At 42.6% G+C, this 21,967-nt stretch overlaps 1 protein-coding gene across 5 annotated transcripts in view; it reads left to right on the top strand.

Moving 5' to 3' along the window:
* The window catches only part of Tbce (tubulin folding cofactor E), a 52,131-nt gene that overhangs the window by 29,916 nt on the left and 248 nt on the right, over positions 1 to 21,967 (top strand). For 3 of the 5 annotated variants that reach the window (XM_052728415.1, XM_052728413.1, XM_052728414.1), the window contains exons 4-16: positions 1,740 to 1,925; positions 5,743 to 5,831; positions 9,469 to 9,568; positions 10,395 to 10,497; positions 11,436 to 11,512; positions 13,399 to 13,494; positions 14,065 to 14,129; positions 14,215 to 14,279; positions 14,815 to 14,955; positions 16,674 to 16,827; positions 18,539 to 18,607; positions 19,613 to 19,672; positions 21,704 to 21,795. In XM_052728415.1, coding sequence (XP_052584375.1) covers positions 1,740 to 1,925; positions 5,743 to 5,831; positions 9,469 to 9,568; positions 10,395 to 10,497; positions 11,436 to 11,512; positions 13,399 to 13,494; positions 14,065 to 14,129; positions 14,215 to 14,279; positions 14,815 to 14,955; positions 16,674 to 16,827; positions 18,539 to 18,607; positions 19,613 to 19,672; positions 21,704 to 21,795 — 1,297 coding nt within the window. Of the gene's footprint in view, positions 1 to 1,739; positions 1,926 to 5,742; positions 5,832 to 9,468; positions 9,569 to 10,394; positions 10,498 to 11,435; positions 11,513 to 13,398; positions 13,495 to 14,064; positions 14,130 to 14,214; positions 14,280 to 14,814; positions 14,956 to 16,673; positions 16,841 to 18,538; positions 18,608 to 19,612; positions 19,673 to 21,703; positions 21,796 to 21,967 lie in introns of those variants that run through there. The other 2 variants (XR_008215772.1, XR_008215773.1) reach the window with 2 other exon arrangements.

Raw genomic sequence — 21,967 nt, forward strand, 5'->3', positions numbered from 1 at the left:
AATGGGTCTTGCTTGGGATTGAACTGAGGTTACCAGGCTTGCACAAGAAGCACTTCATTAGCACACTGAGCCCTTTGGCCAGCCCAGAAATTCGTCATCCCATCCTCCTGCCTCCAGCATTTTTAAAAAAATCTTTCAATATTTATTTATTTAAAAAAAGAAAGTTCAGCCGGGCGGTGGTGGCGCACGCCTTTAATCCCAGCACTCGGGAGGCAGAGCCAGGCGGATCTCTATGAGTTCGAGGCCAGCCTGGGCTACCAAGTGAGTTCCAGGAAAGGCGCAAAGCTACACAGAAAAACCCTGTCTCGAAAAACCCAAAAAAAAAAAAAAGAAAGTTCTTCTCAGCTTTTTTTAAACCAAGTTTCATTAATCCTTGAAGGTCCACCTTAGATTTGCAGCCTTATGCAGTATGTGCTAGGCCAGGTTTTTAATTCCCATCTCCCCTATTCTGAATCCTTCTGGGAGGCATAAAATACTGCGTTAAAAAGTAGTAAATAGGGGGCTGGAGGGATGCCTCAGTAGTTAATAGCACTTGCTGTTCTTGCAGAAGACCTAGGTTCAGTTCTCAGTACCCATATGGTGGCTCACACCATCTGTAACTCCAGTTCTGGGGATTCTGATGTCTCTTCTGGCTTCAGTGACCATTGCACACAAGTGGTTCCCATACATACATACAGATAAAACGCTTGTATACATAAAAATAAAAACATTAATTAAAAGTAGTAAATAGCTAAGTCTAGTGGCTCACTCCTGTAATCTTAGCACTGGAGAGGCTGAGTTTGGAGGATCTTTACAAGTTTAGTGTTAGTGTGAGATACATAGTGAGTTTCAGGCCAGCCTGAGTTATAGAGGGAGATGTCTCAAAAACATAGAAAACAAAATATATTAACAAAGCAGATATGTGAATTAAATATAGTGTTTGCTGGGCATAATGGCATATACCCATTATCTTACCTGGAGGCTAAAGCAGGAGTATAGAAACTTCAGAGTCTGGGCCTGTGAGATAATTCAGCTGGTAAAGGCACTTGCTGCTAAGCCAGACGACCTGAATTAGATCCCTGGGACCCACATAAAAGGAGAGAACTGTTTTCTGACCTTCACATAGTGCCATGGCACTCATGTGCTCATATAGACATGCAGATGAGTAATTAAGTTTTTTTTTTTAAAGTTCAAGGCCCTTAGTGAGACTCTGTAGATGTAGATCATAGGTAGAATGTTTATATAATGTGTGTAGGGCCTTGAATTCAATCCCTAGTAACACACATCTACTGAAAATAGTTTTAAAAGCTTTATAATACACATACTTTTTGGTTTTTCAAGACAGGATTTCTCTGTGTAGCCTTGGCTGTCCTGGAACTTGCTCTGTAGACTAGGCTGGCCTCAAACTCACAGAGCTCTGCCTGCCTCTCCCTCCCGAGTGCTAGGACTAAAGGCATGTATGTGCCACCATTGCCTGGCCATATTAATATTTCTTGATTAAATAACAAAGCGATATCTAACAATAAGTACTTTATCTTTTTATCTATCTATCTATCCATCTATCCATGTATCTATCTATCTATCTATCTATCTATCTATCTATCTATCTATCTATATTTATGAGACAGGGTCTCACTATGTAGGTTTGTCTGGTCTGGAACCTGCCTCAGCCTCCCAAATAAATGCCTGGGATTGACAAGCCTCTATCATCATACTCATTGGCAGATGATATTTGAATAGTAATTTCTCTCCCTTCTCAGGCACCCAACAGGAGGCTCCTTTGTTCGTCCAAACAAAGTTAATTTTGGAGTAGACTTTCTTACTGCCCTTAAGAAGCGATATGTGCTAGAAGATGGGTCTGATGATGATGGAAAATCGTGTTCCTTAAAAGTTGGAAGTAAACAAGTGCAAACTGTTGGTTTTGACAATATTACAAAGAAGCAGAGGTAAGAGCTGATGTTGGCAACCTGGCTTTCAGTCACCAGATTGTGATTAAAGTTCTTGATTGTGTGGTGATGCTTGCAACTTTGCTTCCATATTGGTTCATCTTCTTCACACAGTAGCTTGAAATGTGAAGAACACAAGCACTGATTATTCAGTTCCCAGCACTCATATAGCAAAGCAGCTCACAACTACCTATATAACTCCAGTTCAGGGGATTTGATGTCCTCTTTTGACCTCCACAGGTACCAGGCATACAGGTGGTACATATTCATACACGCAGATAAAACATTTATATACATTAAATAAAAATAAATATACGTTAAAAAAAAAAAAGCTGGCAAGATGGCTCAGTGGGGTAAAGGTGCATGCCATGCAAGCCTAGGGACCTGAGTTTGAGCCCCAAAACCCACATAATGGTGGAAGTAGAGAACTGACTCCACAAAGTTGTTCTGACATCTGTTTGGGGGTGGAGGGTTGTCTCTGTGACCTCCATGGCCAGCAGAGTGATGATCCTCAGGAGGCAGTTTGGTTTAGCACCACTGAGTAGCCTATGTTCGTTCAAACTTTGGGAGTCTGATCCTGAGTGGTTTATTTTAGGCGTAGAGAGCTAGCCCCAAAGACATGGGTCTAGGAGAGTTGGCTCTACCCCTTGCCTGAGGAGGGCAATCCCAGTGGCCCAGATGACCAGCTCAGCTACCTCTCAGACCCACATCCTGTGTCTTGGGTTGGCCACCCTAACTTCTACCCCAACCATGCCCTGCTGGAGTGTGCTAAGGGACTGGTCCTGTGGAACGATAACCACAGGATCTCCATGACTTTGGGCAACAGAAGGATATCCAAGAGAGTTTCAGTGAGGGTCCAGTGATGATAGTGTGCCAGAGGCCTTGAAGCAGACAAATTACTCTGCAGTTAACATTTTTCTGGTGGGGCTGATTGGACAAAAGGGTATACTTTGTGATACAATGCAGCTCCCAATGCCACTAGGATCAATGAAGAGGTTTTGGAAAGATGGAGGAGTGAAGTGGTTTTTTGTTTGTTTTGTTTTGTGTTTAATTAATCTGGGAGGGGTGAGGGGTGCGTTTCTGGGAGGGATGCTCTAGGGTTGAGGGGTGGATATGGAGAGACTGGGAGGTGAGTGGGATTGGGATACACGATGTGAAATTCCCAAAGAATCAATAAAGAAATGTGTTACAAAGTGGGGGGGGGGGGGGCAGGCGTGGGGTGTGTGTGGAGAGACAAGCACAATAAAGACAAGAGAAGCAATTAAGAGCCCATGTATCCTGGCTCTTCTGGAGATGGCTTTGGATTGATGCCTCTATAAAGACCTGGTTCCTCAAGCTTGGTGCCAAGGTGTCCCAGCATGGCACACTTTAAACTGTAGAAGGAAATAGCAAACTTGATTTAAAAAATTTTTTTAATTATTTTTATTATTGAGAAAAGGATCTCATGTAGCCCAGGCTAGCCTTGAACTCTTTTTTTGTTTTGTTTTGGCTCCCCCCCACACACATACACAGGATTTCTCTCTGTAGCACTGACTATCCTGGAACTCGATCTGTAGACCAGGCTGGCCTTGAGATCCACCTGCATCAGCCTCCCAAGTGCTGGAATTAAAGTTGTGAGCCACCACTACCAGGCTTGAACTCGTTTAAATTTGAAGTTTTTATCCATATATGTGTATGATGTGTGCATATGAGAGCAGACATGCACGTATCACAATATGAGAGTGTAAGCAGGACAACTTTTTGGAGCTTGACGATTATCTTTTTCTGTCTCGCACCTCATGTAGGAGGGCTGCGGGAATTACAGCTGTGAGCCATCACCTATTGCTTTTTGTAGGCATTGGTATCAGAGATTGAACTCAGGTCCAAGTGCTTTTATCCACTGAATCATCTATCTAGACGGTCTGACTGTGAGCCCTTGACCCTCCTGCCTCCACCTCCCAAGTACTAGGATTAAAAACCGCCACACCTGGCCCAGAAACAGTGACTTCTGTCAGAGTACAAACTACTGGTCTACAGTTATTGACAGTTTTATGAATGAGTATTAACATTTCCTTTCAGTGACTTCATGTTTTTGAAAAACTGAAATGGACAGTTGTTGCATTTAAAAAAACAAGGAATTTTCTAGGCATAGTAGCACATATTTAAAATCCCAGTACTTGGAAGGTGGAGACAGAAGATCGGGCATTCAAGGCCAATTTAGGCTACATGAGACCCTATCTAAAATAAATAAATACAAAGTAAGTACTTCCTGAAAATTATGGTGGACAGAATATGGACATATGAATTGATTTCAGAGTCTAGGAAGTCATGCAGTTCTCAGTGGTACTAAGTTGGTAGCACCTAAGTCATCATGAAGTTGTGTGGTCCTAACCACACACAAAATTGGAACTGGGAAACATTTATTTTGGTATAGGCACCTTGAAACATCACTGAAACTCTCAGGGCCTGTTGAACAGTGTGAGCACCTCTGCCCTAGAACGTGTTTCTGATGATTATAATCACCTTTGCCATGTGTTTAGCTCTTGTGTTTACCCCTCAACATTGTCACTTTTCTGTGAATTTTTACAAATATTAATTGAAATGAACCATTGTGTTCTAAGCAGTATTTTGAGATCTTCATAAATACTAACTCACTGCGTCATTTGTTGTGTTTTAAAAATGATAGCAGAATATACCTAGTAAAATGGTTTAGCAGTGTGAACTCTAAACATTGGGTAAACCAGTCCCTGACACATCCCCATCATTCCAAACTAGAATTCCCTCCCCTAGAAACACTAATTCCCTATCTCCCAGCCATTGTTCTTTCTGCCTGTCCCTTTGTCTGTTCTGGAATCACAGGTGGGATCCTTGTGCATTATTTGTCCCTGTGTCTAACTTTGATTAGAGTAACATCTTGAAGGTCTCTCCATTTGTGGATTTCAGAATTTCTTCCCTATTAAGGCCAAACACTGCTTCTCAAATGTGATGTCACATTTGGTTATCTGTTCTGGATACTTGGGCTGTTTCTACCTTTTGGTTATTGTGTGAATAAAACTGCTACAATTAAAGTGAGTGCAAAAACATTTTACCAGTGTGAAGTCTGACACACCAAGATTTAACCAACTTCCCTAGTGACAAAGGAGGTAGTGGAATTGGGCCTTGAAGCCTGGTAGCCCAGCTCTGGATTCTGAGTTGCAGGACATTGGCTTTTCTGACAGGCAGAGGACACAAATCCTGCATATGTAGAAACACACCTGAAAGCTCTCATGCACAATGCCTCAGATACGTTCCTAGAGAGCCTGTCTCAGAGGGAGGAGGCGCTCATAGTGTCACTTCAGCATTTCGGGGAACTACCAACTATCAGCAGAAGAATTAGTAACATCACTGGGGTCTGGTAGACACTAACAGATAGGAAGGCAAATGTTCCAGAGCTCCAAGTGTCAATGGAGCTGCATCTCACTGCTTCACAATATCCTTCAGAGGGAAGAAGTCACAGGAGAATCTGTATAGCAGAATGTCGCTTACATCATTTCATGGGGTAAATAAAAGAGGGAGTGGAGACACAGAGTTTTACAAGTCAGGATTAAGTCCACAGCAGCTGTGGCTGGAGAGTTTGCTGGGAAATGGGGGAGAGCAGGGTGTTTTGGAGAGGGGCAATGATTACAGCTGCTTCTAATGTCTCTGATGCTTCATTTCATTCTCCTTTTTTGCAATGCTTTCTTCTTAATTTATGTGGTGGGTACTAGCATTTGTATATTTATGGTATTTTGTGTAATGTTTTAAAGGGCCAGTGGATAGCATATGACTTATGTGTACCTATGAACTGTTTTTCATGCAGTCAGCTGAGAGCATTGCAAAACATATCCCTGTGGAAGTGTGCTGTGAGTCATGCTGGTGAACAAGGAAGAATTGCTGAAGCCTGCCCTAGTATCCTTTTCGTTGCCAGCTCAACCTGAAACCTGATTTTGGATTTGTTGCTTGTACCTGATACCATTGGTTGTATACCCTTGTTGGGGCATGCAACTCAGTTAAGTACATTCCCAGACCATTTTGCCTGCAAGTATGGCCAAGTGTGAACATTTTTATTACACTTTAATATAGCTTTCTGGTGCTGGGGAGGCTTTTTTATTTTTTTGAGATAGGGTCTTACTCTGTAGTTAATGTTAGTCTTGAACTCACTATGTATCTGAGGGTGGCCTTGAACTCATGATAGTTCTCCTATCTCAGCTTCCCCCAACTGCTGGTATTACATTATGAGTCACCATGCCTGGCTCTGAGAGTGGAAGTTTATATAGGTGGCCCCCTAGCAAGGGGACAGACTTGGTTAGCATTTCCTCTGTTGTATTGGTCTCTGGTGATTCCTCAGTGCAGGTGGGATGTCCAGGGTTTCATCAGTTGTCTTTCAAGTGTGAAGAAAGCCATCCAGTAAGGCTGAGAGAGCTGACTGGATCTGGGCACATGTGGCAAGTTGACAGGTTTGGGTTTGCAGACTATGTCTGCCTGCCTTTCCTCCCAGCCCTGTGTTCTTTGTGGAGTTCCCCACCTGCTTCCTCCTGAGATTGATTTATTTACAGCCAGAGCCCTGGAGTAATTAAACAGGCTCTCCATGTTTGGCGGGGGGGTGGGGGTGGGGGGTGGGGGGGTGTTGGTGTATGTTTGTGAGATAGTGTCTCACACTGTAGCTCAGGCTGACATTGAAATTGCTTCAGCACCTCTGCCTCAGCCTTCCTGGTACTGAGATCACGCATCTGAGCTACCACAACTGTCTCCATGTTTCATCTATGTTTAATGTTCCTACTTGTATCGTAGGATATATCAAATTGGACTTTCGATGGAGGCAGACAGGTTGATTGTCTTGTGCTGCTCTGTACAGGTGACAGTTGCCTACTCTGTGCCTTGGATTTTCTTCTGTGCAAAGGTGACTCAGCAGCTGGGTGTGGCGGTGCATGCCTATTATCCTAGTGCTACAAAGACAGGAGGATCAGGAGGAATCCTCAGCTGAAGGTAATTCTCAGCTTCATAGTGAGTTAAGGCCAGCCTGGACTACATGAGAGCCTGTCTCAAAAATAAAGAACCAGCTGCAGTTGCTGCCCTCAGCCATGGGTCTCTTCTTCCCTGGGTGAATGCTTTCTGTCTCTTTTGGAAGGTCCCTTCTCTCAGCAAAGAGTGTGTGTCTTCAGCTTCTCTCAGAGACTGTATTGGGACACAGTTGGACCCCAGCATGCTTCTGTCTTCCCACACTGCTCTTTTCTTTTTCTGTTCTTTCCAGTGGCTCATTTAACACTTGTTTCTGTCTAATGGTGATCTCAAACAACATGTCCCACAGTGAGACCCCTCCAGCCCACTTGTACCATAATTTCTATGTCCAGTAAACAGCAGTACCATGTGCCTGGCCAGCTCTGTCTCTATTTTCCTCACTTCCTATGTCTGACAAATACTGCTGGCTTTGCTTTCAGCTTGAGGTACTTATTCTGATATTTCCTCCTGCTCTTATGCTGAGGTAGGATCCAAACTGTGAGGCTGTGCTGGCCAGTTTTATGTCAACTTGATGCAAACTAGAGTCATCTGAGAGGATGGAGCCTCAATTGGGAAAATGCCTCCATAAGATTGGTCTGTAGGAAGGCCTATAGGGCATTTTCTTAGTGATTGATGGGTGAGGGCCCAGCCCATTATGGGCTGGTGGTCCTGGGTTCTGTAAGAAAGCAGGCTGAGCAAGCCATGAGCAAGCCAGTAAGCAGTACTCCTTCATGGCCTCTGCATCAGCTCCTGCCTTCAGATTCCTACCCAGTTCCTGCTTTGGCTTCCTTCAGTGGACTGTGGTTTAGGATATATAAGACATATAAACCCTTTCCTCCCCAAGTTACTTTTGGTCATGGTGTTTTATCACAGCAATAGTAACCCTAAGACAGAGGACCACTTGTCTCTTTTGTCTTCCTACAGTTCTCAGCTCAGCTTTACAGCAGAGTCACTTTCCAGAGACCCAAGTCAGATCCTGTTACTCTGCTCCAGCCTCTCTAGTAGTTCCATTTCTGGCAGACTAGCAGGCTTTGGAGGTCCTTCATGATGTGGCCTGTCCTCCAAGGCCTAGGGCAGTGGTTCTCAACTTATGGGTTGTGGCAAACCTCTGTCTTCAAAAATATTTACATTATGATTCATAACAGTAGCAAAATTACAGTTATGAAGTAGCAGCAGAAATAGTTTTATGGTTGAGGGGGGTCACCACAGCATGAGGAACTGTATTGAAGTCGCAGCATTAGGAAGGTTGAGAACCACTGGCCTAGGTGCCTCATTTTGAGAATACCTATCCATCTTTCCAAGTGTGTTCGAGGTGGCTGTTCCCACTCTGACCTCAGCACCTCGCTATGGTCACTGCTTTGTCCATGTTGCCACAAGATTCTTCCAGGTTCTATTTCCTAGGTTCCCTCAGTTTTCTGCTCAAGTTGCTCATTGGCTTTGCTTTCACTTGTGTCTATATGGCCACATACTTTCCTACCTGCCCCACCTGCCACTCTGAACACAGGCAGTCTCAGACTTGCAGGAGGCGTTAACTTATGGACTCTCTCCCTGCTAAGCCTGTCTTCTTGGCCCTTGATAGCTATTTGTAGAGTAACCATAGTAATACCCACATATATCAGGTGGGAATGTTAAGCCTTTCATTAGCTGGTCTGGCACTATGGTACACTGTGACCCCCTTGAAAACAGTTGCTTAAGTCATCACGCATATGTGATGGTCCCAGAGTTTGTTTTAAGTCTGTGGTCCTGAACCACAGGTAAGAAGCCACGTTGCAGACTTTGAGTACTCAGGTGATTCTCAGTCTCTTTCTTGCCTGTGTTGCTGCCACCCTTGTATTCTCCGCTAGGATGGTGCTGTTTAGATCCGTGGGTTGGGACTGATGTTCTAGAGAGAAGGGTGGGTGGGTGTGTGCACAGGCACACACACCTGTGGCAGTGCTGAAGGCAAGGCTTGTTAGTCACCTCAGGGTGCTCATTACATCAGTTGCTATCTGTCACTGTCTTCTTTTTTTGTTCTGCAAAATTTTGATTATGACACTTGCTTCTCCATTTTTTATAGATGCATGTCTCAAGCTTTGACACTGAGAATGTCAAATTTTAGGTTTTAATTGAACTAAGGTAATAGTGTTCATTTTAGTTTTGTAATGCTAGGGATGGAACTCGGGGCTTTGGGCATATGGAGAAGCATTCTACCACTGAGCTATATTCAGTCTAACAGATAATTTAAAAGATAAAAACATTTGTGTTCATGAAAAAAATTTCAGACTAGACAGTGAGTTTAAAATCCCTATTCCAGTCAGGCGGTGGTGGTGCATGCCTTTAATCCCAACACTCGGGAGACAGAGGCAGGGGGATCTTATGAGTTCAAAGCCAGCCTGGTCTACAGAGTGAGTTCCAGGACTGCCAGGGCTGCACAGAGATATCCTGTCTCAAAAAACAAAACAAAAAAAACCAAAAAAACCAAAATGCTCATTTCAGAATTAGAATGCTACTAATTCTATGTCTTTGGGGGATCTTTTGAAATTATTTTTTCTTAAAATATGCCTTTTAGATATTCGAGTTGTAAATTTGTCCAAGAACTTGTTGTCATCTTGGGCTGAAGTGGTTCTTATTGCAGAGCAGCTCAACAACCTGGAGGTTCTCAATCTCAGGTATGAACTCCACACTGCCTTCTCTGACAGCTGGTAGGTACTTTATGGGACGCTTTGGCTGAGTGGACTTGGTGAAGGTTCACTTCAAGGCAGTCTTCACATGGTCCCTTGATGTGCATGAATAAGGAGTGTATCTGTGTCCTGATCAGGTAGGAGGGGGTGATATTCAGAGCTTATAAGTCTGACTGTGAAAGAGGGACTATGGTATGTGTGATCTCAGCAGAGGAGAAGGGTTAGTGCTGAACATGCTTGCTTATTTGGAATCAGTGTTTAACTCTTTAGGAATAAGTAGTTCATTGGAACATTGCTTAATATAGTTTAGTAAGTATTTTTAACTTCTTTACTTTGTTTACTAATGTCATATTTTCTGAGGCCTTCCCAAATATTTGATTAGTTTAATCTCACAACCTCACTCTCCAAGGGCTCAACTAGGCTGGTCCATTCCTCCTTCCTTTGATGGGGCTGGGAAGCAAGCCCAGGTTTTTGTGCTTCCTAACTAAGCCTCTACCACTGAACACACCCCAGCCCTTCTCTCCTTGCATTCTTAAGTGCTTACATATGCAGGTAAGCTTTACTAGGCTACAGCAGTCAAGCTTGAAGGCACCTCAAATAGAGCAAATGGGTATAATTTAACTCTTAGTGTCTCCTCTTGTGGAAATTTGGGAGCCCAAGTCAACTTGACATGTGTGAGGAGGAAACCTGAAGCTTCGCCTACCTCTGTGAGAACCCCTCTCAAACCTTCAGGTTAAATCCCAGACTGTTGATGTCAGTGTGTTGGGTCTGCCATATAGGATGTAAATACTTCCTATCTCCTTTTTCTTCTCAGTGAAAATAAACTGCAGTTTCCTTCTGACTCACCAACTCCAACTGGAACATTTTCTAATCTGAAGATTTTAGTCCTAAATAAAATGGGAATAACGTGGGCTGAGGTAATCATATTTGCTTTATTACACAGTAATAAATGATTACAATTTTTGCTTTAAAAGGGAATTAAAGACTAACTGGTTTCATTTCAGTAACCCTATTATCCAAACAGTAGAATGTTCTACACTTCATTACAGAGAAGAGTAATCCTTTGGTGAAATAAGATTTTAGATCTGGTAATCCATGTTCTTTCTCAGCCTGTCCCTGTCTCTTAGCTCATTTGTATTGCTCTGGAGTCTTGAACATGGATGTTCACAGTGGCATGCACTAACTATGTAGAGTTTTAAATGCCATAATGCTGGCTCCCCCAGGTTTCCTGCAGATGTTCTTAGGACAGAGCATGAAGTGGAGAGTCTCACTTTTTCCCTGTGTGCAGGCTTGTCCCCATAATCCACTGTCCTGGTATGGTTGGCTCATGAGCAGCCACAGGTATCCTTGGCACAGTGGCATTTGGTAAATCTGTTTCTGTCTTTTCCTGGTCCCCTGATTTTGGAGGATCTCCTTCCCTCTTCTGGTGCACACCAAGCCTGAGACAGAAAAGCACTTAGCAATTGGATGGGGGTTGACAGTGAGGCTCAAGGGAAAAACTTAAGAACTGATTTGGCAACATTTATGTGCTCAGCATATCCTTCACATGCCTAAGTGGTATCAGAACTAAGAAGGTGAGTACCACATCCTGTCCTAGGCTTCGGCCACTAGCGAGTTGGAGTGCCAATCAGCATTCCCAGCTCCTTGTGAGCACTTCCTGAGCTGGGTGCTGACTCAGCTACCAGAAGCATGTCTTCCTGTAGCCTTTCAGTGTGGTCCTTCATCCTCTTGCACCACCACTTGGTGCCTGAGTACAGCTTGCATGCCCTGTCCACAAGGCATGAAGTTCCTACAGTGATGTGGCTGAGCATGGCCAGCAGAGGCTGCCAGACACTGAGTTTAGTTTCCTTTCTAGGTGCTGCGCTGTGCCCCTTCATGGCCAGTCCTCGAGGAACTTTACCTCAAGTCTAACAGTATTTCCATTTCAGAAAGGTAATGGGCTTTGCTTCAGTAATTCTATGGCTATTCAGTTATTCTGAATACAGTCTCAGGTCCAGCATTAACTTTTAGGAGGGTTTGCAAGCATGAATTGTAGTTGTACTTACTCCTTACTTATTGTATTACAGATTAGATTATCAACTGAAATGTTATCCAAACCAAAGGAAACTCATCAAAGACATCTGAATTAAATATCTGAACTTTATTAGCTTTGTATAAATATCTTGGATTCTCAGAGACAACCAAACTAAATATTAGAATTTATTGGTTTTGTATACATGTATTAGATTCCCTGATTCTCAGTGAAATACAGGCTTTTTTCTTTCTTTCTTCCCCCCCCACTTGGTTTTTTGAGACAGGGCCATCCTGGGCAACTTATCAAGACCCTGTCTCAAAAAACCAAGGGCAGAGGGGATGTAGCTTAGTTGTAGAGCACTTGCCTAGCATGTGCAAGGGCCTGGATTCATTCTTATTTAAGAATTTGAGATATTAATCTTTATGAGTTTGCCTGAATGTATGTCTATGTACCACATATGTACAGTGCTCAAGGAGACCAGAAGAGGGTATCTGGTCCTCTAGGACTGGAGTGAGGGCTTAAGTTGCCATGTGGGTGCTGGATATTGAATCTCAATTCTCTGGAAGAGCAGCCAATGCTCTGAACTACTGAACCACCCCACTAGCTCCTGAGTTCATTCTTTAGTATTGCAAAAATTTTAAAGTAAGTAAATGATAAAATTTCCTTTTTTCTTAATTTATTGTATGTATGTGGTGTTTTATGTGTGAATTCAGGGGTGGTGGGGGGACAACCTTCGGGGCTCTGTCTTTCCACTGTGGGCTCCAGGAATTGAATTCAAGTTGCCAGGCTGTGCAGCAAGCACTGTTATTCACTGAGCCATCTTATTAGTCCTGTTTGTTTTGAGACAAAGTCTCATATAGCCCAGGTTGGCCTCAAACTAGTTATGTGCTCAGTATGACCTTCAGCTTCTCAGCTGCCTCCATTTTCCATGAGCTGGTAAAACAGGTGTGGGTGGCTGAGTCTAGCAAATGAAGGATCTTTAATAGGTAATATCTGCTTAAGGTTATTGTACTATAGTGTATGTGGACTCATGTCCTAAATAAATATATTGCTGCTTCATCTCCCTTTAAAAAAATCAGATTTTCTTTTTTAAAAAATTAATGTGTATGAATATATGCAGGTAACTGAGGAAGTCAGAAAAGGGTATCAAATTTTCTGGAGCTGGAGTTAACAGGCAGTTGAAAGCTGCTTGACATAGGTGCTGAGAACAGAACTTGCAAGAACAGCAAATGCTCTTAAACACTGAGTCTTATTTCCAGGCCCTCATCTCCCTCTTTTAAAATGAATTGTTTTCGTTTTATGTATGTATGTATTCAGACTGTGTAGTTGGGTATGTGCATGCATGTGGGGGCCAGAGAACAATTTGAGAAATCAGTTCTCTCCTTCCACCATGTGGGTTTGGGGAGTGGAACTCAGGTCATCAGGCTTAGTGGCAAGTGCCTTTACCAACTGAACCATCTCTCTGGCCGATCATCTCCCTTTTTAGACAATATCATTAAATAAGTATGTACAAGAAAGTCAAGGATGGGAAAATTTTGATTTGGATAAGACTATAAAGACTTTTATTGTATAGAATGGTTTCATTTGTGGAGGCAAGTGCAGGCATTTTTCTCCCATTATCAAAGGCAGGATAGGCACTCTGACTCTGCCAGCATATCAACACAGCACCCCTTTGCCTTTTTGGGCCAAATCCATCTGCCTTTCTCCCTAACCCTCTGTAACACCTGATGCACTTAGTTTAAGCTTCTGATTTTGAAAACAAGAGATTAGTCCATATTGAAAAAAAATTGTACTTTCCATGCAGGCCAGTGAACGTCCTGCAGAAGATGAGGCTTCTAGACCTTTCCTCTAACCCAGCAATTGATGAAAGCCAGCTGTGCCTCATAGCATATCTGCCCAGGTAATCCCTTAAATTTTGCCTATTAAAGATCTATCTTTTTTGTTTTGTGTTTTTCAAGACAGGGTTTCTCTGTCCTGGAACTCACTTTGTAGCCCAAGCTGGCCACTACCCATCAATACTATCATTTACTGAATGAACTGTCATATGTTAAATACACCTTTTGAATAGATAAAAAATGTAGTTCCTAAACTGGGCAAGTCCCTTGGGAAATTTCAACTTGAACTCATCTGGAGAATGTACTTGTCCCCCATGTGCCATGTGGACTAGGAACCAGATAATCTGTAGCTGCAGACTTGGTCCTGGTGGTGATACCTACATCTCTATTTGTTAATCTCGGGGAAATGAGACAAGTACTTCTTTTGAGACCCACTTAGCACCTGACAGAACAGGAGGCACTCCGTAATCTTAGAGGCCTGTGTGGGAACACAAGTCATAGTGCCAACCTTCCTTCTAGACCTTGTGTTTTACAACAGGATGGAAACCCAAGGTGGAGGCAAAGACTTGCTAGTCTAGTAGATGCCCAGAACACATTAGTGGCCTGTGTAATCAAATCTAACATTTTAATTTCAGATTAGAACACCTACTCATTTCTGACATTGGACTTTCTTCTATACATTTCCCGGATGCTGGAATTGGTAAATAAGATTAGTAATGTCCCTCCCTCCTATGTTAGCTGTTTCTTTTCACTGCTACTGTGCAGTTTCATTTTTATTGTTCTAGGGTGCAAAACGTCCATGTTCCCGTCCTTGCAGTACCTCGTAGTCAATGACAACCAAATATCAGAAGTAAGAGCTGCCTCAGTGCGCAGGGCACAATACTGCTTGTCTCCACTTGCACACGAAGTTTGAAGGTTCTCTCTGTCAAAAAAGTTAAACTAGGGGCTTGGAGAGATGGCTCTCGGTGGTTAAGAGCACTAGCTGCTCCACAATGGACTCAGGTTCAATTCCCAGCACCCAGATAGGTACTCACAACTGTTTGTAACTCCAGTTCCAGGAGATCCAATGCCCTCTTCTGGCCTTCTTGCTCACTGCACACATGTGCACAGACAGACATGCAGGCAAAATGTCCATACACATAAAACAGATCTTAGAAAACATTAAATCAAAAGCAAAATGCTTCCTCATAGTAAAACTTTTTAAGGTTAGAGTTCTTTTATTTACACAGATGTAAAATGCCACTAAGTTCACATGGGTGGGGTGTTGGAGTCCAGTGCACCTTATACCTCAGATGAGAGCTAGGCAATTTTACTTTTATGTGCTAGGCCAAGTAATCTGGAATGTGTCCTGATACATGATGTTTTTATTACTTTTGTTGCTTCAGTGGTCATTTATCAATGAGCTAGATAAATTACAGAGCCTACAGGCTCTGTCCTGTACTAGAAACCCCTTGACTGAAGGAGACAAAGCAGAGGAGATCATCATTGCCAAGATTGGTCAGCTGAAGACCCTGAACAGGTGTCAGGTAAGCACTAGGACCCTAACCATGCCCTTTGGTTTCTTTCTGGGGAGGAAGTCTAATTGTTACCTCTACTGGCCTCTGTGGTGGTATTTTACTTGTACTGAAGTGTGATTTTAATTGTATGTTAATAAATAAAGTTGCCTGGGGGTCAGAGCTATTAGAGCCATAGCAAGTGCGTGGCGGCGGTGGCGCACGCCTTTAAGGACCAGGAGGGCGGTACATACAGGCAGTGATGAGGCAGTCACATGTTTGGATTTACAGCCAATGAGAAAGCAGAACAGCTAGACTATATAAAGACATACACACAGGAACTAGGTCCCTTTCCGAGAGCTCTCTTGACTGAAGAGGATCGCTGAAGCAGGAAGGGTGAGGCTCTTAGCTCTGACCTCTTGGCTATCTTCTCTGAATCGGCTCTGTGTTTCTTATTTGATAAGACGGTTGGTTACATCTACAGGCCTCAACTTCTGGACTCAGCATTCTTTCCACTTCAGCCATCAGAGTACCTAGGACTATAAGTGTGTCATAGCACTAGGTTTTAAATTTTTTTTTAAGACTAGAAAACAAATAATAAAAACTGTAAAAGTAAATTACATTTGAATATTATAAAGTAGCGACCAGGTACGTTTTGTTTATTGGGATTCTTTGCCCTTAGAGGGAAGAGGGTTATACTTAGGTCAGTGCCAGATTAGTGTTCTTTTGCTGCCTGAACAAAGTGGTCATTTAAGGAGCAGTGGGGAAGTGTACGCACTTTATCCTGTGTCCTTGGAAAGAACACAGGCCCAGAGCTTGTCTCTTCTCTCCTTGTTCCTCCCAAGAGTGAGACTTTGAGGCCTAGGCATACTCTGAAGTTTCCTAAAGGAAGCGAGCTGTTCTAGCCCATACCAAGAGAGATGAACCCAGGCACCTGGTGCAGATATTATCATGATGGAAATTATAAAATGGGGGGTGGAATGCTGGAGATGATGGTTCAGTGGTTAAGAGCATTTGTTGCTCTTGCAGAGGACCCACAGTGATTCACAGCATCTGTAACTCCAGTTCCTGGGGATCTGGTGCCCTCTTCTGGCCTCTTCAGTCACTATAGACATGTTGGTGCAATACATAAATGCAGCAAAAATACGAAGTTCATCTTTTTAAAAAGAAATTTTAAAAACTGGAATTTAAAGAATTAAATTACATTTACTTGTTTGTGGGGAGAGACAGTCATGCGTACTAGTGGGCATGTGAAGATCAGAAGACAACTTGGCAGAAGTTTGTTCTCACCTTCCACCATATGGATCTCAAGGATTGAATGAGGGTCACTAGGCTTTAAGGCAGCAAGTGATTCAACTGCTAAGACATCTTGCTGGCCCTGGATATTAGTTCTGTAGAAGAATGCAAGTTCTTGGCAATACAAATTAAGTTTTCAGGGTTCTGTAATGGCTGGTCTTTTTTATATTAAAATTTAGTTTGTATTTTGTTTTTGAGACTTAAGAGTCTCTCACCCAAGCTGACTTTGAACTCCATTGCAGTTCTGCATTAGCTCTCTTTAAAGTGCTAGATTACTGGTAGGAACTACCATATCCAGTTTGGAATTCTTACGTAAACTTGTGAGTTGTGTTGGAAAAGGAAGGTGTAGAGGGCAGCAATTTTATTGTCTCTGCTTGAGCACCAGAGGGAGGACTGGGTAAAACCATGAGCAGCTCATTGAAAGATGACACATTTCTATGTCACATCAACCACAGATTCTTCCAGAGGAAAGGCGTGGAGCTGAGCTTGATTACCGAAAAACCTTTGGAAATGAATGGAAAAAGGCTGGTGGACATCCAGATCCAGACAAAAACAGGCCAAATGCAGAGTTTCTCTCGGCCCATCCTAGATATGAGCTTCTCTGCTGCAGTACGTCCAGGTAGCCCGTGGGGACTCCAGCTGGAACAGGGCCCTGATGTAGTAGTTCAGGAAGGCTCAGTGTTTTGTCCTTTCTGATTTGAGGGCTATCTGTTTCCTTTTTATGTGGGCACTTTCCTGGCACCACATCAGCGAGTTGAAAACAGACGATAAATTGGCAGTGTCAACATGTGTTCCCCCAGAGACCTACACTTTCTGGTGGTGGGTAACTCCTTGCAAAGGTTGGCAGTACTCCAGGTCATCTCAAGTGCTGGTGTTTTTTTAATGCTCCCAGCATGGCAAGTGTGCACATAAACTGTATTGTTCTTCCCAAGTCCCATCCTGAAATCTTGTCCTGTGTTGTTTGGCACTTGGTGTTCACAGTGGTTCCTTTAGCTGGGCCTCAGGCATTGAAGCAAAGGATTGGGCATTATGTTCCAATGTACTTTTCACTTTGTTTTGACTTCTTCATTTCATCATTCCATGGTTCACATTTAGGCCACTTTTCTTTTTACATATTTCCAATGTAAGCAGCTCACTGCATAAATGCTTCAGCTGGAACATTATCTCAGGAAGACAAGCTGCCTGTGGGAATTGCTTTCAAATTACTCCATTAGCTGGCCCAATTTCCTGGCTGCTCTAGGTAAATTCTGAGTTACTTGAGAGTGGGGAAAGGAAGGGTCTAAGCAGCCTGCAGGTGCATACAGTTCAGCTTCTTATTGCCAAGTGTGTACAGAGAAACCAGTACCACTTGATCAAGGGCAGCAGGGAAGGACAGTAGTTCAGCCTTTTCTGCAGTTTCACTTACCTTTAGTCCACCTCAACCTAAACATTAAATAGAGAATTCCAGAAACCAAAAATTCATTGTTTTAATTGCATACCATTTCTAAGTAGTGTGGTGTACAAGACTGCCTCTGCCTAGCATTCCATGCCACATGTGCTGCCTGTCCTGAGTCATTCAGTGACTGAGCATATAGACCACCAAGGTGTTGCAGTACTTGTGACAAGTGTTGTGACTTGAAAATACCCCAAACACAGATGAATCCAGTGCCATGGTTCTTAAAATCCAAAGAGGAGCTGCAAAATGGACTTACTGGAGCTTGAAGATGTTCTGAAAGAGCAGGTTCACAGAACTTCCATCACAGCACATTGGTGTGGTTGTTAGCCTCCTACAGTGTCTAATTTAGGATCATAAGTATGTGGTACTTAGAGACCTAGAAAAAGGTCTTTGCTATTAATTTCAGATCTCCACTGAGGTCCTAGGATGTGGCCCCACAGATAAGGAAAGCTGCCGCATGTGTTGCAGGTACAGGAACTGGTCTGCAGCAGGACTAAACACTTGACTGGCTAAAACCTAATGGGGTCCTGTGACCTCTGTCCAGATCATACCTAGTTTCTTTAGGACCCTGAAGGAAAGAGCATTTTCAAAACTGAAACCAAGTTAAAAGTTGGAAGGTTTTGAAAGCATGGGGAGCTTAGTCAGGCTACTGTTAGAACAAGCATGGAACATACAGCCACAGAGATGATCTTCCTTGGGAGTAGTTATTGTTTACCTCTCCTAACCACCCAACAAGCAGTTAGTTCTGCAGGAAGAGGCTAATCCTAGGCTGATTGATCAGTGATGCTGGGTTAATCATGGGAGAAGCTCTGTTCACACTAACATTGTTTCCTTACTGTGGCCCCTAGCTTCTTGTTCATCCCTTTTTATTTCTTAAACAAACAGAATACGGTGCACCTGAAGATGAGGAACTCAAAACACAGCAGCCATTCATGCTCAAAAATCAGCTACTAAGTAAGAATCCTTTCATATACATGCTTTGTACTGGGTATGAAGCAAGTGGTGATGGCTTGTTTGATAGGGATGAAGTGTGTTTCTCCTGGGGCAGTGGTTCTCAACCTGCCTAATGCTGCAACCTGTTAATACAGTTCTGGTGACCCCCAACCATAAAATTATTTTCACTGCTACTTCATAACTGTAATTTTGCTACTGTTATGAATCATAATGTTAGTAACTGTTTTGTGATGGTTTTAGGTGACCCCTGTGAAAGGATCATTCAAGACAACACACACACCCCAATTGAGAACCATTGTCTTAGGGAGTAATGATCCCAAACTCAATCAGTTTGTGTTGGGCATTCTGACAGCCCCCATGCTGTTGACTCTCTGAATAGCCTTCTAGGTGTAGGAGAGAGTGGAGTAGTAAACCACGCTGTAATGTGGAATCCTGCACTGTGCACATGCAGAACCCTAGCTAAACTGTCAGGAAGTAGTACGGAGGGAAAGAAAAGGTGATAGAATTCTGGGTCAGCTGTTTGAGACATGAACTTGTTATATAAATCCAGGCTGCCTTGTACTCATTAGCCTCTGCTATACCTTCCCCAGTTCTGGGACCATGATATCTTTTTGATTTTTTTTGTTTTGAGACAAGGTCTCATAGCTGGCATGTGTTGTCTAGGCTGGACTTGAATTTGTGACAATCCTACCACAGCCTTTCAAGATGGGATTATAGCCTGGAATTACAGGTGTGCACCATCACACCTAGCTTTATGGAAATATAGAGATTTTTAACATCATTAAGGCCCATTTATGAGGATTGAGCCAAGTTGTGCCAAACTGCTACATTATCTGGCAATCTCTTGGCCTGCATGTTTTTCCTTATTGGTGCTAGTAATCAAACTGAGGCCTTGTGTATACAAAATATGTGCTCTACCTCAGAGGCACAGTCCCAGTTCTACATGCATGCATGCTGTCAATCCCTGCTATGGTGCTTAGTAATTTTCTCCCTTTTTCCTTAAAGCACTGAAGATAAAATGCTCCAACCAAGTTGAACAGAAAGTATTAGAAAAGCAGTTACCAGGTAAGAGCATGCCCATCTCTGCTGTCCAAGTTCTTGCGAAGCACTGTCTTAGAGTAGAGCGAGGTGGAGTCTTAACTTATAGTTTATGTAGACCTCAGAACTTAAGATGTTTTCATTAGTGCTTAATCTAAAACATACTAAAGTTCTGATCTCCAGTATTCCATCAGCTTATCTGGAAAGCAGTTTTATTAAAAATTTTGAGCACCCCTGCCTGTGATGGTGTGGTGGAGTTTCTTTCTTTCTTTTTTTTTTTTTTTTTTGAGACAGGGTCTTACTGTGTTACTCTGGCTGACCTTGAACTCACATACCTGCCTCCCAAGTGCTTGAATAAAAGGCATTTGCCATCACATCTGTGCCATGTGATAGTGTGTCCAGCCACAAGTGTGAGGACTTGACTTGAATGGAATGCTTAACCCCTTAAAGGAATTACTTCCTATGCCCATGTGTTTAAGATTCTCTCGGGCTTTTCTTGTCTAGAGATGATTTCCTGATAAGGAGAGAAGTCAGTGCTTTTATACAACTTGGGGAGAAAGAAAATTTTTTCAAAATCCTCTAAAAAACATTTGTACTACTGGAACTAATTTAATATTAAGAAAAATAAATGCTTTTGGATAAATATAATTCAACTCAGACTTGCACTCAGAAGAATCAGCCTATTTTTTTTTTTAGCATGACAATTCTATAAATTCTCAAGATTAACTTGAGTCACAGCTAAATGCTGGGGGGTTAGATTTAAAGCCAGGAGCACTTGAAGAAATGGAAACATAGGCGTCTGACTGACTCCAGTAAATATATTTCCCTATTTGCCTACCGTAAGTGCTGTAAATTCATTGATTTTACATCCATGTTCATTAGACAAAAGCTTGCCCATGATACCATACATAGCTCATGGAAGGCTAGTTACACCCAGAAGAGTATTTTCCTGAATAACCATCCATTTAGGGCCAGTTTCTCCTGTTTTTTTTTTTGTTTTGTTTTGTTTTTTAGCAATTCAATTTCTATTACTGGTATATAATATATAATGACAAATTAACAGTGTGTATTAACTTTTTTCTTGTTGCTCAGAAAAAATACTCAAGCTAAGCAATGTAAGGACAGGTGCACTGTTCATGGCAGGAAAGACTGGTGGGAATGGGGCAGTAGTCACATTATGTCCATACTATGGAAGCAAAGCTATGCTGACAACTCAACCTGCTTTCTCCCCTTCCCATCCTTATTCAGTCTGGGATGGGACGCAGCCTACTCCTCTCTAGATGCAGCAAGTTTGATTAAGCACATTCAGGGTAGTACGGCTGTCGAATTAGGTCACAAACAGGAAAAGGCTAGTTTTATTCTAAAATAGAGAAGATTTATTATCACAAGTTGCATAAAAACACAGCTTTCATTAAAAAAACGATTTTTATAGAAAAATAATTGTCTACATTGTGATATTTGTGGGACACCAAACTATTGCTGTACTTTCAGCTAAAGCTTCAGAGAAACTAATATCCTTAATCAAAATATCCACTATGTACCACAACCTGTCTTTGGAAAGAAGTTCCTAGTGTGTTCTGAATAGACCAGAGCATTTGTTTTTCTGAGTTACCTTCCCATACCTGGTAGTCATGTGTATGCACATCCTGATGGTGACCGGATGCTCATGCTGGGAGAGACCTCATCAACCACTTAAGTCTATGCTCTCTTCTAGAGGGGAAATAAGGCTGAGAGGTGTCCTCAAGGCCCCACTCATGGGATCTTCAGCAACCCATCAGGAAGTTATCACAAAGGCCTATATTTTTCCTCCTCAGTGAAATGATTATTTCTGGTTACTCAGATTGAGGAGGAAATAGTAAATGCTACTGAAATGGTATGACACCTCACTGTCAAGACCACTTGGGTCAAACATTAGCTCCATTTCCCAGTTTACCAAAAGAATCAACTGGTCAAATGACTCAAGCTTTTGTCACTTAGTGTCTTAGGTACTGCCTCACCTGAGCTATTTGTACACATAGTCGTCATTTGAGAGAAATGGATTTTCCTTTTCTTTGATAGATTCCATGACAATTCAAAAGGTAAAGGGACTGCTGTCACGTCTTCTCAAAGTTCCTGTGTCAGAACTTCTGTTGTCCTATGAAAGTCCCAAGGTAAGTTGCTAAGCAAAAACACAAAGCTATGCTAAGCTTAGTTCTCCATAGTGAGCCATACATAACAGATCCTAAATGGAGGCAGCATTTTGACTCTTCAAGCTACCTGCCATTGGAGGGCGGCGTGTATACTACGCATTATAGATGTCTTACTCACTCCTCCCTATTCTGT

This window comes from Peromyscus californicus, unplaced genomic scaffold, assembly GCF_007827085.1.
Source record: "Peromyscus californicus insignis strain IS unplaced genomic scaffold, ASM782708v3 Scaffold_8__1_contigs__length_139910024, whole genome shotgun sequence".
NCBI classification, from domain to species: Eukaryota; Metazoa; Chordata; class Mammalia; order Rodentia; family Cricetidae; genus Peromyscus; species Peromyscus californicus.